At 50.9% G+C, this 13365-nt stretch overlaps 3 protein-coding genes across 8 annotated transcripts; 2 read left to right on the forward strand and 1 right to left on the reverse strand.

The window, feature by feature from the left end:
• Nucleotides 1-104: 104 nt before the first annotated feature.
• On the reverse strand, nucleotides 105-4748 carry KBTBD4 (kelch repeat and BTB domain containing 4). Of its 4 annotated transcripts, none has more exons than XM_036861118.1 (4): nucleotides 4671-4748; nucleotides 3128-3748; nucleotides 2155-2261; nucleotides 105-1705 (listed from the first exon to the last, which is right to left on the reverse strand). In XM_036861118.1, exons 1-4 carry the CDS (start codon nucleotides 4687-4689, stop codon nucleotides 845-847), a joined length of 1608 nt encoding a protein of 535 aa, XP_036717013.1. In that variant the 5' UTR covers nucleotides 4690-4748; the 3' UTR covers nucleotides 105-844. The 4 variants fall into 4 exon arrangements, with proteins under 4 accessions (XP_036717013.1, XP_036717014.1, XP_036717011.1 ...); XM_036861119.1 differs by having other exon boundaries at nucleotides 4566-4716; XM_036861116.1 differs by having other exon boundaries at nucleotides 3128-3950; nucleotides 4566-4711.
• Nucleotides 4740-9606, forward strand: NDUFS3 (NADH:ubiquinone oxidoreductase core subunit S3). 2 transcript variants are annotated; one of them, XM_036861121.1, is made up of 7 exons: nucleotides 4740-4902; nucleotides 5011-5076; nucleotides 6226-6323; nucleotides 6664-6813; nucleotides 7712-7837; nucleotides 7970-8089; nucleotides 9355-9606. In XM_036861121.1, the coding sequence occupies exons 1-7, from the start codon at nucleotides 4830-4832 to the stop codon at nucleotides 9520-9522; spliced, it is 801 nt and encodes a 266-aa protein (XP_036717016.1). In that variant the 5' UTR covers nucleotides 4740-4829; the 3' UTR covers nucleotides 9523-9606. The 2 variants fall into 2 exon arrangements, with proteins under 2 accessions (XP_036717016.1, XP_036717015.1); XM_036861120.1 differs by having other exon boundaries at nucleotides 4783-4902; nucleotides 5008-5076.
• A 1605-nt stretch (nucleotides 9607-11211) lies between these two features.
• On the forward strand, nucleotides 11212-12781 carry FAM180B (family with sequence similarity 180 member B). Of its 2 annotated transcripts, none has more exons than XM_036861880.1 (2): nucleotides 11212-11289; nucleotides 12385-12781. In XM_036861880.1, the coding sequence occupies exon 2, from the start codon at nucleotides 12415-12417 to the stop codon at nucleotides 12751-12753; it is 339 nt and encodes a 112-aa protein (XP_036717775.1). In that variant the 5' UTR covers nucleotides 11212-11289; nucleotides 12385-12414; the 3' UTR covers nucleotides 12754-12781. The 2 variants fall into 2 exon arrangements, with proteins under 2 accessions (XP_036717775.1, XP_036717774.1); XM_036861879.1 differs by lacking the exon at nucleotides 11212-11289 and adding an exon at nucleotides 11749-12184.
• The last annotated feature ends 584 nt before the right edge of the window (nucleotides 12782-13365 follow it).

Raw genomic sequence — 13365 nt, forward strand, 5'->3', positions numbered from 1 at the left:
AGTATGGGATTCAATCAGTATTGTGACTGACTTAGAAATGTGTGGGTATGTAATTAGTTTCCCCTAGGAAGTCACCGCTTCAGAATTCAAAACAGACACACATATCCCTTCAAAAACTTTTATTTGTATGAACAGTTCCTAGCTCTTGGCTTAGCTTAGAGCTTTTAAAAGAGTAGAGACCTTATATATTTGAGTTTGAAAAAAGTTTCTGTGATTAATCAGAAATAATCCTTTCTACTTCTTTCTGGCTTACTCCTTGGAATAAGCCAAAAATAAAACCAAAGTATACATTTCTTGACAGACAGATGAAAAACAACAGACGAACGTCCTGAATTCTAGGGTAGACTCTTGCTGGTGAAGGACACCTTCAGCTTAGTCCATTCTCCCAGCCAAAGCCTGAAGGAGAACTCTAACACCTAATTCTTCGTGGAAAAATGACCAATTAGCCACTTAACAGGCTATGGAAAAAAAGGAAGACTGGGCATCTTTCCTTCTGTCCCGGGATCAGGGGTGCTTCTATTTAACACTGATCAGGTAAAGAGGGGAGGCTGTGCCTAAGGGCGGAGAAGAGGCTTGCTCTACATGCTCTGTAGGGAGGCACAGGATTCCAAGGGGATGGCGAACAGGCTGGCCTACTCTCAGTTCAAGCAGCCAGCTGAGAAGCAGCAGTCTAAAAAGCCCCAAACGGAACACCCTTATGAGTTCAAGGGTTTAGGCGCTGCCTTTCTAACATGTGCCAAAAAATAACATAGTACCTGAATGGGGGCCTCCGGGACTTTGAGTTTGGATGGGTAGGTGCTGGAGAAAGGGAGGGCAAAAGTCAGCTGCTCTTCCCCTCACAGCCTTAGGCCAACACAAACTGCAAATTGGTAAGCAGCACCTTAATGCCTCTAGTGACAGTTACAGCTGAAGTGGCAGGATCAAGCTTGTAGGTGTTGGCATCCCCCTTTTTATATCGGTCCCGAAAAACATAGATGCTCCCATTACAGCTGGCGATCTTCCAGAGGGATGGGGCAGAGCTCCAGGCCTCAGGAAGGCAAAGCCGGGTAAAGCTGTCTAGCAGGGGATTGTAGCACACCAGGGAGTCCCCTTCAGCCACGATGAACACCAGATCCTTATGCACAGCTGCGTGCATGCGGCCAGCGAAGGGCAGCACATAGGGTTTCACGTGACACTTGTCTGTCTCTGTGTCAAAGCACTGGATGAGTCGAGACGGTTTGGTAAAGAAGTCCAGGTCATTCTCCTCCCCCCCTAGTAAGTAGATGATCCCGTTGAGGTTGGCACCAGCGGCCCCTGACACAGCCACCTCTAACTGGGTTGTCTCAGTCCAGACGTTATCACCTACCCGATAATAGATAACTGCATTGGAGAGGGTATCCTGCAGTGTCTTGCCACCCAGTGAATATATGGCATCTTTCCCAGGCACAGACACCAGGGTGTGCTGGAGTCGGTCACGGGGCAAAGGCGCACACCATTCCCAGTCCACAGTGGCATTGTTGCACTTCCACATGCGCCGTGGGATGGACCCTCCCACCACGTACAAGTCTCCGCCATGCTTGCAGGCTGCAGTGATCTGGTGGCACAAGCTGTTCTGGCCACTTACACTGATGGAGTCGTCTTCTGCACAATGTAAGGACACAGCCAACGAGTGGGTACGAGATGACTCTTTCCCAATCAGGTAAATGTGTACATTCTCCCCAATTTCCTATTGGTGAAATTAAAGGTATAAATGGTATCTATCAGTTCTAGGCTAAGGCTCACTTGAGACACATATCCTTAAGGTCCTAGACCACACACTTGTACCTTGCTCTAACCTACTTGGCTCTAGTTACTGTGTGTCATCCTGACTCTCCTCTACGCTCTCCTTCAGGCATCTTACGCTGGAACAGAAAACCTGTTACGCTCATTCCAGCTTTTTTTATAACTATCATGAGCTGGTACTTCGGATTATTAATGTAATGATGAGAGTAGTTCTCTCAAGGAGCTTTGGAGCCCAGAGGCTGGTGGCTTCTGATCTCACACACACATCCTCCTCCCCGGCTCTTATCAGTTTCAAGCCAGAGACTTATTTACCAGCATCAAAGAGGCCAGGCCAATAAATGGCTGGAGTGCATGGATATCATGGTGTCCCAACCCTAAAGATATCTGCCTTACCTTCAAGCTAGTCCTGAGTGACTCTGAAAAAGCCTCTCTTTCTTCTTTATTAAAATTGATCCAGGCTTCTATTGCCTCTGTTGGGTTCTGGGAACATGGAACTCCATCTGTAAATACCAGAGGAAAGGTATGGTCAATGGCAATCTGACAATCCAAAAGGTAAATTTAGAACAAGTGGCTTTAAAAACGTGAACCTCTTTGTTAGACTACCACCGTGTATGTATATGTATGTGTATGAGAAATTAACATAAAATTGCCTTTTTTTCTTGTTTTTTTTTGGCAGCATCATGTGGCATGCGGGATTTTAGTTCCCCGACCAGGGATCGAACCCGTGCCCCCTGCAGTGGAAGCGTGGAGTCCTAACCACTGGACTGCCAGGGAATTCCCCAAAATTGCCTTGTTTCTTTTAATCAAAATGGATGATTTGATATTCTCCTACTTGCCATGGAAGCAATCTACTAGGCTACAAAACTCACACTTGAAGTATGGTTATACCTCACTTGCGGAGTCAGGATTGTTACCTAAAAGTTGGCAAATCACTTGAGAAGCTTCTTATTTAGGTATCTTGACTCACTGTCAATTTACTTACGTATCTAGTCCCACAAATACCTGCAAAGTACAGAATGGATGAGACCACTTATGCACAAGAGAGATTAGAATATAAATGCAGATAGCTCCTCACTACCTTTTGTGGCTAAGTGCTGCTTTTTTTTTTTCTTTCTAATCCAATATTTGTATATACTGTAAAATGTTGCTTTGTTTTCCTAGCCTCTTCGTCTGGAAGGGACTCTGTCTCTGATATCAGCTACTAAATCTCAACTCACTCTCTCTCAGAAGGTATCTAAATTCTTATCAAGAATAATAATGTAAACTAACACCAGGAAGCCTGAGGGTACCCTTCTCCTAAACTAGAACATTCACTGAACATCATACCGGTGTAGCTGGGTATGATGTTCCCCCTCTCTCAACTTACCAGAGATGATATCAGTGAGCAGATGGTGGGGCAAGTGGAGAAATTCCTCTGTGCTCTGCAGCTGGGCCAGGTGGGCCTTGGCACAGTGCTTGGCAGCAGTGTAGAGCTCAGGATCACTGTGTCGATCTGCCAGCCACATTACCTGAAGGCAGTTGCCCACCTGCACTGTGCGTGCCAAAAACCGAGAACACTCCTCAAAGAGAGATGTCAGCTGATACATGTCTGACACCTCATAAATTTCCTGCAGCTCCTCAGCTCGAAGTTTCACAGTCCCATGGTAGATATAATCAACCAGGAGCTGGAAGACAGACTCGCTGACATCCTGCAGCACAATTACCCGGTTGTGGGCCTCCTTCAGGTTGGACGTGAACATGGACCGGAAGAAGCAACTCTGAGCTGAGAGGACCAATCGGTGGAGCTGAAACTCCCGGCCTTCCACTGAAATGGTGACATCAGCAAAGAGCTCTTCCTCCAAACACAGTTTCATGATGCCTTGAGCCACGCGGCCTGAGTGTGACCGATCTTTGAAAGTGTAGTTCACAAAGTAGTTCTCATCCATGGATGCTCCAGGCTCCTCTGGTGATTCCATGGTAGTCGCCCACTTCTCTCTCTGCCAGCTGTCTGCAAAACACCACCACCCTGAATAACTTAAGTAATCCATAGCCACAGTCTATGAATCCAATTGTCCAATGCAGGCAGGGAGAAGGGAAAAGTGAGGGCACAGTCGGCCCAGATTAGCCTTAGTCCTGGCCCTGTTAATGACATCGCTGATGTTCTCCTTCAACCAAAGCTGGACTCATTCTCTTGCAGTGACATCACATTCCTAATGAAATAAAAATTTCGTACTCTGGGTGTTTCCCTGAGAAAACACGGAATACTCCTTTTCTTTATGAAACAAAAGGCCTGGTATTTAGGTCAACACATGAAAGCGAGGGATTGGAGGAAGCCTATGCTTTTAAAAGCCTGGCAAAAAGCCTTACTAACCAAATAACCATTAGCATAAAACTTGTGAGGCTCGGGGCAGCAGAACCTGACAAAAAGATCCCCATGTCCTTGTGGCCAGGCCCCTCTTTCCCCGCGCAGGGAATCCAGACCTTACAATCTGAGGTTTGTCCCGGGACATCTCTCAGGTCCACATTTGCTCTTTTCTGAGCCTCTCCCGGGCACTTCCCCACTCGTCCTAATGACTCCCCAAGGCTTCCTCCCAGAACTCGAGACGGAGCCCAGCCGTCCCTAGCACGGGGCCCGAGGAAGCCCACCGCCACGTGCAGTGTTCCCGCTTCACCTGGAGTCGCCTGGGAAACGGTCGCTAGGGAAACCGTTCGTCTCTCCCCCTCCCCCTAGCCTTGCCCGCCGGCCCTCATCAAAAGCTTAGCTCAGGGAGCGGGGGAGGGGTGTGGAATGTGGAACCCAGACCTCTCGCCCCTTCTTCTCTCACCAGTCTGGTTCCTTAGGATCCTTGCCTTCTCTCCAGCCTCTGTCACACCAAGCTAGGGCACGGTTCACCTCACGGTTTCCCCACCTGCGGGCTTCGCTTTCTCACCTGCCTTCCCTCCTTTCATTCCGGAGCCCGGAACCTCTGCTTCCGACTCCGCGTCCGCCCAGAAGAAGATCTGTTGCACACTTCCGCTTCCGGTCCGTGCCCTTGGGGCTCCGTGTCCTACAGGTCTGCCCTCGGCTACCTGGAGTGCATCCGGGGAACATGGCGGCGGCGGCGGCAGCAGCGGCTCGGGGGTGTTGGCTGGGGCTCGTGGGGTCCGCTGCGCTGGCCAGAGGTGAGCAGTGGACAGCTGGCTGAGGCCCGGGGCAGGAACGGCTACACGCCCAGCGCAGGGAGTTCCTCAGGCCTCACCCTGCGCTTCGGTGTCTATCTTCCCATGCAGTGGCCTGGAGACCCTTGGTGCTGTTGCTGCCGGTGAGGAGGGAAAGCACTGCGGCAGACACGCGCCGTGAGTATGTGCGGGTCCGGCCCTTCTCGGGACTACAGGCGGGGGCCCCGTTCATTCCCTTTGTCAGATGTTTGCCCTTGTCCTGGGCTGCCCTCCTCTGCGTTTCCTGGCAAGTCTCTGTTCGTCCTTAGAGAGCTGACTCCAATGGTCCTCACTCTGCAGGCAGAATCGGGCCCTCCCTGTGCCCTTAGGCCTCTCTGTTATGGTCCTGTTGCCCCTTGTCCATTTCCATGATTCCCTTTTTCTCTGATTAAACTGTCAGCTCTTTAAAAGCAGGAAACCTAAACTTTGGGCCTCTGAGTCTTGTTATAATAGTAGCCCACGTTACTTGAATGCTTATTGTGTGCCAGGCACCTTGCTAAGCGATTAATGAATGATTATAGTCTTCACAACAATCTTATGAGGTAGATAGTATTATGCTCTTCTACTGTAGAGCAGGAAATAGTCCAGAGAAGTAACTTGCCCAGGATCACAGCACTAGTAAGTGACAAAGTAGGCCTGCCTGCTGCCAAAGGCAGAGAAAACTTAACAGTTACTCTGCAGCCTATGATGTGTGGTTGCTCAGTGATTTAGTGTTGTATGAATGAGTGTGCGGAGATAAGTTACAGTCAACATAAGCCAAGTGGGAGTCAGGAAACCTGACATTTCCCCCTTTCTGGGCCTCAGTTTCCTCATCTATGTCAAAAAAAAAAAAAAAAAAGTTTCAACTACATAATCTGTGATGGCTCTTCAGCCCTGAAGTTCTTCGCTGGAGAACCTGCTATGAGCCAGATGCTAAGGAGATAAAGAGAAGCAAAAGTTCTGGTTCTCACGCTTAAAGAGCTTCTACTGTGGTAAGAGAGCTGAGACATATGCTGCTTTAGCAGAAATGCAGGCATTGTGAAGGAAGAACCATGGAGTAGTTTTGAGAAGAGTCAGACACCCCAGCTGCAGTAATAAGGTGAGGCTTTGTGGACTGTGTAGGTGGCATTTTCCCTATGTTTTCATCACTTCCTGTTCCATGGAAGAGGAAGCTTCCACTTCACCTTTCTCAAGGTTCTGCAGGGAGTCCTGACTGGGAAACAGCACCCCTTACAAGCTTGAGAGACTGAATGCAGGGCTAGCTGCTGCCTTGTACTTTCCTTTCTTAAATATGCCTTCTCCTTCCAGCCACTGTCAGACCACGGAATGATGTGGCCCAGAAGCAGCTCTCAGCTTTTGGAGAGTATGTGGCTGAAATCCTGCCCAAGTATGTCCAACAAGTTCAGGTAATATTCACTACTGTTGTTTGGGTTTGGGTCAAGAAAGAACCATGTTGAGACTTCCCTGTCGGTCCAGTGGTTGGGACTCCGCACTTTCGATCCCTGGTTGGGGAACTAAGATCCCACATGCCACGTGGCACGTGGCAAAAAAAAAAAAAAAAAAACAACAGTGAAAGAAAGAACCGTGTTCTCAGGGCACGTGGGAGTGGGCAGCCTGGAATCAAACCACAGATTCCTCCATCCCAACTTGGTCTTTTTTCTCTGCCTTAAACCAGGAGACTCCAGCTGAAGTTAGCTGCTCCCTCTGTAGCTTTGTTCCTTCTCCTCTCCTGTTCCATGTCTGCAGGTGTCCTGCTTCAATGAGTTAGAGATCTGTATCCATCCTGATGGAGTCATCCCAGTGCTGACTTTCCTCAGGGATCACACCAATGCACAATTCAAATCCTTGGCTGACTTGACAGCGGTGGATATCCCCACCCGGCAGAACCGTTTTGAGGTCAGTCAGGAGATTTGAGGTTTGGAGAGTAAAGGAGGGAAAGGGGACAGAACAGTTTTAGGGTGATAGCTACCTTTGGGAACCATAGCCTCCTTAGTTTCTGTTCAGGTCAAACAATACAACACAGCAGTTAAACCAGGGCCTCAGAATCAGGCAGACCTTGAGTTTGAATTGTAGCTTTGCCATTAGTAGGCTGTGTGGCTTCAAACATTTTCTTTGATTTTTCTGGCTTTAGTTTTCTTATGTGCAAAGTAAGTACAAAAAAAGCGTAAAACCACCCTACCTGATAGGGTGGTTGTGAGGATTAAATGAGATAGTACAGGTAGACTGCTAGCACACAATAAGTTCTCAATACATATAGCTATTGTTATTGTTAGTATGGTCATCTACTTTTTGCCAGATGCTGAGATTGAGAGAGAAATAACACCCAATACCTGCCCTCCAGGAGTCCCCCACACTCTAGTGAGGAAGAAGGACACATAAAACAGTTTACTGTAATAACATAATTCACGGGATGTTATAAGAACACAGGCGAGGGATTTAGCCCTGTCTAGGAGGCTTTTATGAAGGGAGAGAGAAAGTTTGTGCTGAATCTTAATGGGTAACTAGGAGACCAGGAATTAGCCCAGTGAGGGAGGGCAGGTCGGGAGGCATCCAGTAGCATGAGCAAAGACAAGCATGCTGACAGGCTGAGCTATAGTGTGGCTTAGGCCTTTGGAAGTAGTTGCGAGTATAGGAGCATCTTGAGGTTTTGAACTTCGGGACAGAAGGCAGGTTCACAGGGTGGAACTTTAACCCGCCCTGTATCCTCATTATTATGCTCCCACTCAGGGACTTCTGTACCACACCCCTCAGCCTGTGGTCCTCTTGGTCCTCCAGCTCCCTCCATTCTCCCTAGATTGTTTACAACCTGCTCTCTCTGCGTTTCAACTCCCGGATCCGTGTGAAGACCTATACAGATGAGCTGACACCCATTGAGTCTTCTGTGTCTGTGTACAAGGCAGCCAACTGGTATGAGAGGGAGGTGAGTTACTGGACGTGGTGGACCCGCCGCTGGGCCGGAGTTGCAGAACTGATTGAAATTACTGGATACAGTGCAGCCCCTCACCCTGTGTTGGCTGTGATGGCTGGTTGCCTGAGTGCCTCTTTTTTCTAGATTTGGGACATGTTTGGAGTCTTCTTTGCTAACCACCCTGACCTAAGAAGGATCCTAACAGACTATGGTTTTGAGGGACATCCTTTCCGGAAAGATTTCCCCCTGTCTGGCTATGTTGAGGTAGGAGCCTTGGAACTGGGCAGCAGTCTGGGCAGGGAGGACCTGGTAGGGATCCTGGGCAGGAATTATGGCCATTGGATTGCGGTGGCTTAAGAGCATCAGTACTGGATTCCGTCCTAGCTCCACTCTGACACAGTTTTCTCATCTGCAAAATGGGACCAATAATAGTACTTAACAGTAGTAGATTTGCAGAAAACTAATTGATGTATGTTTAAAAGGGGAGTATTGTAAATGTTCAATTGATGTTAGCCATTATTTTAATGGTCATTTTAATGACCAAGGCAGACTTGAGGACACAGTTTGTCACCAAGATCTGAAAGTGGAGCATCTTTTTACCCTGCCCTGGATCTCTGAGAAGGCAAGACATTAAATGTTCAGCCCTTGAGAATGGCCAGAGGCAAGGCCAGTAACAATTGCCTATAAGAGCCTTACAAAGAATTTCAGTGCTTTACTTTACCACTGCAACATGTTGCAGGTTATTAGCAGGAAGATGGTTTGTTATATACATACACACGTGCTTTTGTAGCAAAGTAACTTTTTAGAAATGTTGAGATAGTGGCAATCCAGCCCATCACTTCACACCCAAATGCTCCTGTTTTCTTAGTGTTTAGCATGGTCCCATTCCCAGCACCCAGTTGTCCTTACCTTATCCAACTGATCTTCCAATAACAAGAAAAGCCATGCCACATTTATTGCCTTGCATCGTGGCAGTGATAATGCCAAGGCCACAGGGCCTGAACTTGAGTGCTTGCCAGCTTAGGTTTATTCTTTCCAGCCACTAACTTGCTCCCTCATCATGGGCAAATGCTTACCGTCAATTTATAAGAGTGTGTGGAGGGAATTCCCTGGCGGTCCAGTGGTTAGGACTCCACGCTTTCACTGCCGTGGGCCGGGGTTCAGTCCCTGGTTGGGGAACTAAGATCCTGCAAGCCGCACAGTGCAGCAAAAAAGAAAAAAAAAAAATGTGTGTGGATGGGTGAGCAAAGTCAGTTCTGGTGGAAAAGGAGCTCAGAGCTCATGATGTGGGGATGGTGGGCAGGGGGGCCTGCCTGGGTGATGGCAGAGCATGAGATAGAGGCCATTTTAGACTGTGGTTGGGTTGTGATCTGATGGGTAACACAGATGAGGATGGAGACTTAACAGAGGCTGGGACAGGAGTCAAGGACAGAGAAGTAAAGGGGCTGAGGAAGGCTTTGGGAAAGTGGGCCTCTAGTGGCTGTAACAAGGTCTTCCTCAATGCTCAAGCCTGCCTTTTTCTTCTGCAGTTACGCTATGACGATGAGGTGAAGCGGGTGGTGGCCGAGCCGGTGGAGTTGGCCCAAGAGTTCCGCAAGTTTGATCTGAACAGCCCATGGGAGACGTTCCCTGCCTATCGCCAGCCCCCTGAGAGTCTCAAGCTTGAAGCTGGAGACAAGAAACCCGAAACCAAGTAGTTTCAGGGAAGGCATGTGTATCCTAGAAAGCGCCATATCTATCATTGAATGTCCCTGTAAATAAAATCCTACTTAGATTCACCACTTCCTGTGTGCTTTTCATGAGTAGAAGTGAGGCTTTGACTCAGCAGAGCAGGGAGGTGCAGGCAGGGGTTTTGCCGACTCCCTTAGACTCTTCCAAACAGGGAGTCTATTTTAATGGGACTAAATAGTGCAGTAGCAGACATGGTGACCTGCAGGCCTGGATATACTTCTGAGAGAGAGATTCTGGAGCTGAAATTGAAAGTTCTCACAATCCACAGGGCTCAGGATGGGTGTGGCAGGGCCTCTCCTGAGAATTGGAGGGGTCTCAACAACTGCTGGAGAAAGCCCCTTGTCACAGCATACTGTCTGGTGGCAGCTGATGGATCCAGGGGCCTGGGTGGAAGTAGGGCAACCTCCACCCACCCTCATCCTCATCCTATCCAAACAATCACAGGGTTCCATGGGCCAACAGGCAGAGCCAAGAAGAGCTTCAGCTCATTTTGAACCCTGTGTCCTGCTCCCTGCAACCTGACAGTCCATCATGCTTGGCCTAAGGGAATCTTCCTGCACTCTGGCCTGAGCTGAGAATGCTGTAAGCAAGCAGAGGGGGTCCCAGTCTGGGGCAAAAGACAATCAGGAGCTGCAGATCTGTCTGCCAGGAAGCAGTACTCGCCACCCCAGCTAGTCTGCAGTCTGTTCAGCCCATGGCTGAGTGCCTGAGGTGGAAGTGTTTCTCTGCCTGTCAATGGGCCGCTCAGCCAGCCCACCAGGCAGTTGAAAGACCAGGCTTTGCAGCTGTTGCTCTTGGCTACTGAGGGGCTCCCTGGAGGCTGGGCCGGACTGGGCTGGGCTGGACTGGGTGTCAGGGGCTGGACTCAGTTGCAGAATGTTTTGGGGGTGACGACAGATAGTAGTGTAACTAACTGCCTGGGCTCTTGCCTACCTTTTTTTTTTTTTTAATTTTTTTTAAAAAATTTATTTATTTTTGGCTGTGTTGGGTCTTCGTTGCTGCGTGTGGGCCTTCTCTAGTTGCGGCGCATGGGCTTTCTCCAGTTACGACGCACAGGCTTTCTCTAGTTGCGGCAAGCGGGGGCTACTCTTTGTTGCGGTGCGTGGGCTTATTGCAGTGGCTTGTTGCGGAGCACAGGCTCTAGGCGTGCGGGCTTCGGTAGTTGTGGCACGTAGGCTCAGTAGTTGTGGTGCACGGGCTTAGTTGCTCCGCGGCATGTGGGATATTCCCAGACCAGGGCTCAAACCCGTGTCCCCTGCATTGGCAGGCGGATTCTTAACCACCGCGCCACCAGGGAAGCCCCCTTCTTGCCTACCTTTTGGGAGGGCTAAGTCAGAGCTGTTTGCTACCAAACACCTTCTTCCTATTAACTAAGCATCCTGCCCATCTGGGCAGGAATAGGCTAAGGGCCTGACAAGCCAGGAGCCAGGCTCTTACTGCCAACAACCAAAGATTCCACATTTCTGTGGGATGGAAAGAGCCCCTAGGAAGCCAGAGCCAGCCCCTCCCTGTTAAGCACGGAAGAATGACACGCAAAACAGGGAACGGCTGGAGCCTGCAGTGGAAAGTTGGAGCCCTGGTGTGTTGCAGGCGGACAGAGGTGCAGAGAGCAGCCGGAGAGAATAAGACTCAGAGGACGTGGTGGGCCACGGCTGGGACAATGCAGTTCCTGGCTTGGTTAATGGTAGCCATTTGCTTCCTCCCTGGGGTGACTACAACCCAGCACCGTGCAGGTACCGGGGCCTTAGGGTGTGGTGGACAGGAGCCAAGGAAGGCTGCTGGCTGACAGCAGTTACACTTGGTCCTATCTGAGCCTAGCAGGGCTTAGGGACTGAGGGCATGACAGGTGGCAGGCTGACCTGTGCTGTGGGTGGGGGAGGGAAAGGTGTGGGCCCCACTCAGAACCAGAAAGGTCCGGGTGAAGTGAGGGGAGATAGCCCTAGGTGCTCTCAATGGGCCTGGGGCTTATTCTGGCTGGTGTGCAAAGGAGGACCTCTTAACCTGCCCTGGGCTTCGGACAGTCATTCCAAGGGTTAGGCAGCACCCCAGAAGAGGGGTGAAGGGAGCTGCAACAGACATCCTGCCTTGCCTGGCCTCCCTGCCTTGCACACGGTCACTTACCGAGGAGCAGGAAAGAAATAGGTTCTTCTCAAAGGGGTCCTCGACCTTTGGGGAGGGTCACTGGCACTGTTTTAGGTCATGCTGTCCCTAGATGATTATAGGGAGGGGAAATGGGAAGTGAAGTGTCTTGTGACCCGTTGGCCTGGAGCTCTTGGCCAAGTGAAGTGTAGAAGTTCAAGGAGGAGTCCTGGACATTTGCCAAGACAGTATCTGGGTTTGGGATGATGCTTTGGGATCATAAGACCTATGCCTGAGAGAGTGAATGTCAATGTGCATATGTGTGTAGGGGGAGGTGGACATGGGATGGCGTTCCTGTTCTTTTGTAGATAGAAGAACCTCTAGGCACCCCTACCACGCAGCTTGAGGGGCACTCCTGGGAGGCTGGGGTGTTCAGGGAGGAGCTTGGCAGGGCCCTGACTCCTCTCTGCTGCCCCAGGGCAGCCCATGGACAGCACCAGCGTGGGAGGTGGCCTGCAGGAGCCAGAGGCCCCGGAAGTGATGTTTGAGGTCTTTCCTGCAGCCTGGGACATGGGGGTGGGAGTGTCCAGATGTCCCTAAGCTCAGGGTTGGGAAGGGGGATGCCTCAAGCTGGGGCTGCTGGGGGAGGGGAGCCAACCCAGCATGGGTCCTACTGCCTGCTTATGCCCACCCCCCCCCGGCCCCGCTCCCTAGGCCCCAGCCCACCCCTTACATGGCTCCCCTTGCAGCTGCTCTGGTCTGGGCTGGAGCTGGATATCATGGGGCAGCTGCACATCCAGGACGAGGAACTGGCATCCACACGTCCAGGCCGCCGGCTCAGTCTCCTCCTGCAGCACCATGTGCCCAGTGACCTGGAGGGCGCTGAGCAGCGGCTGCAGCAGTTCCAGGACCTGCAGAAGGGACCCCCTCTTAGCCCTTGGGACTTTGAACATTTGCTCCTCACAGGCCTGTCCTGTGTCTACCGGGTCCACGTGGCTAGTGAGGCTGAGGAGAGAGGTCGCTGGGCCCAGGTCTTCACCCTCCTGGCACAGGAAACACTCTGGGACCTGTGCAAGGGCTTCTGCCCCCAGGGCCAGCCCCCTTCTCTGGGGCCCTAGGCCTCTACCCTTGACCCCTTCCCCTAACCCTCCCCTTCTGCCTGTCATTCTCACCCCAGCCCCCTCCACCCCACCCCCTACCTGAGCCAGTGCCCTCCATCTGGCACCTGGTTCTTCCCACTGTGTTCGGGCCTCTGGGCTCAGCTTGTACCCCGGACCCCAGCTTACCCCTCCCCCATCTTCTTCCCTGGGCCCAGGCTCTGGGTCCCAGGCAGCAGGCACAGACCTAAGGGCAGGACTTGCAGGCAGTGTGTTGGGGGGGGGGTGGGGGCGGGAAGGGTCAGGGTTGAGAAGTGTGTTTAACAGATGCTGAAAGGGAAGCTCCCAAGTAAGGCCAGGTCAGACCCTCCAACTCCTACCCTGGCAGTCCATGAGAGGCAGGATCTACAGGAAACTCGTAAGTGCTCAGTGCCCAGTCCTAATGTAGATACCTCTTTTAAACCCAACCAAGGCTCTGGGGGTCCCTAAGTCTCCAGGTACCCCATGTGGGCTAGGAGAATAGACTGGACATTTTTAGTTCAGTCTGTTGGAGGAATGGAGGGAAGCAGGTGGAGGAACATTATCTTCTGGGGGGCAGGGAAGTGAGAAATGTTTTTTGGTCCATACCGACAA

Source organism: Balaenoptera musculus, chromosome 8 (genome assembly GCF_009873245.2).
Source record: "Balaenoptera musculus isolate JJ_BM4_2016_0621 chromosome 8, mBalMus1.pri.v3, whole genome shotgun sequence".
NCBI classification, from domain to species: Eukaryota; Metazoa; Chordata; class Mammalia; order Artiodactyla; family Balaenopteridae; genus Balaenoptera; species Balaenoptera musculus.

Excerpts from the sequence above, each read along its gene's own strand:
- KBTBD4 (XM_036861116.1), bottom strand. The coding sequence starts at position 3,788 with ATGGATTACTTAAGTTATTCAGGGTGGTGGTGTTTTGCAGACAGCTGG. Across the intron at positions 2,262-3,127 it reads GCTCACTGATATCATCTCTG|ATGGAGTTCCATGTTCCCAG; the intron begins GTAAGTTGAGAG and ends TGGTATTTACAG. Across the intron at positions 1,706-2,154 it reads CACTCAGGACTAGCTTGAAG|GAAATTGGGGAGAATGTACA; the intron begins GTAAGGCAGATA and ends TTTCACCAATAG.
- NDUFS3 (XM_036861120.1), top strand. The coding sequence starts at position 4,830 with ATGGCGGCGGCGGCGGCAGCAGCGGCTCGGGGGTGTTGGCTGGGGCTC. Across the intron at positions 5,077-6,225 it reads CACTGCGGCAGACACGCGCC|CCACTGTCAGACCACGGAAT; the intron begins GTGAGTATGTGC and ends TTCTCCTTCCAG. Across the intron at positions 7,838-7,969 it reads CCAACTGGTATGAGAGGGAG|ATTTGGGACATGTTTGGAGT; the intron begins GTGAGTTACTGG and ends TCTTTTTTCTAG.
- FAM180B (XM_036861879.1), top strand. The coding sequence starts at position 12,122 with ATGGACAGCACCAGCGTGGGAGGTGGCCTGCAGGAGCCAGAGGCCCCG. Across the intron at positions 12,185-12,384 it reads CCCCGGAAGTGATGTTTGAG|CTGCTCTGGTCTGGGCTGGA; the intron begins GTCTTTCCTGCA and ends CTCCCCTTGCAG.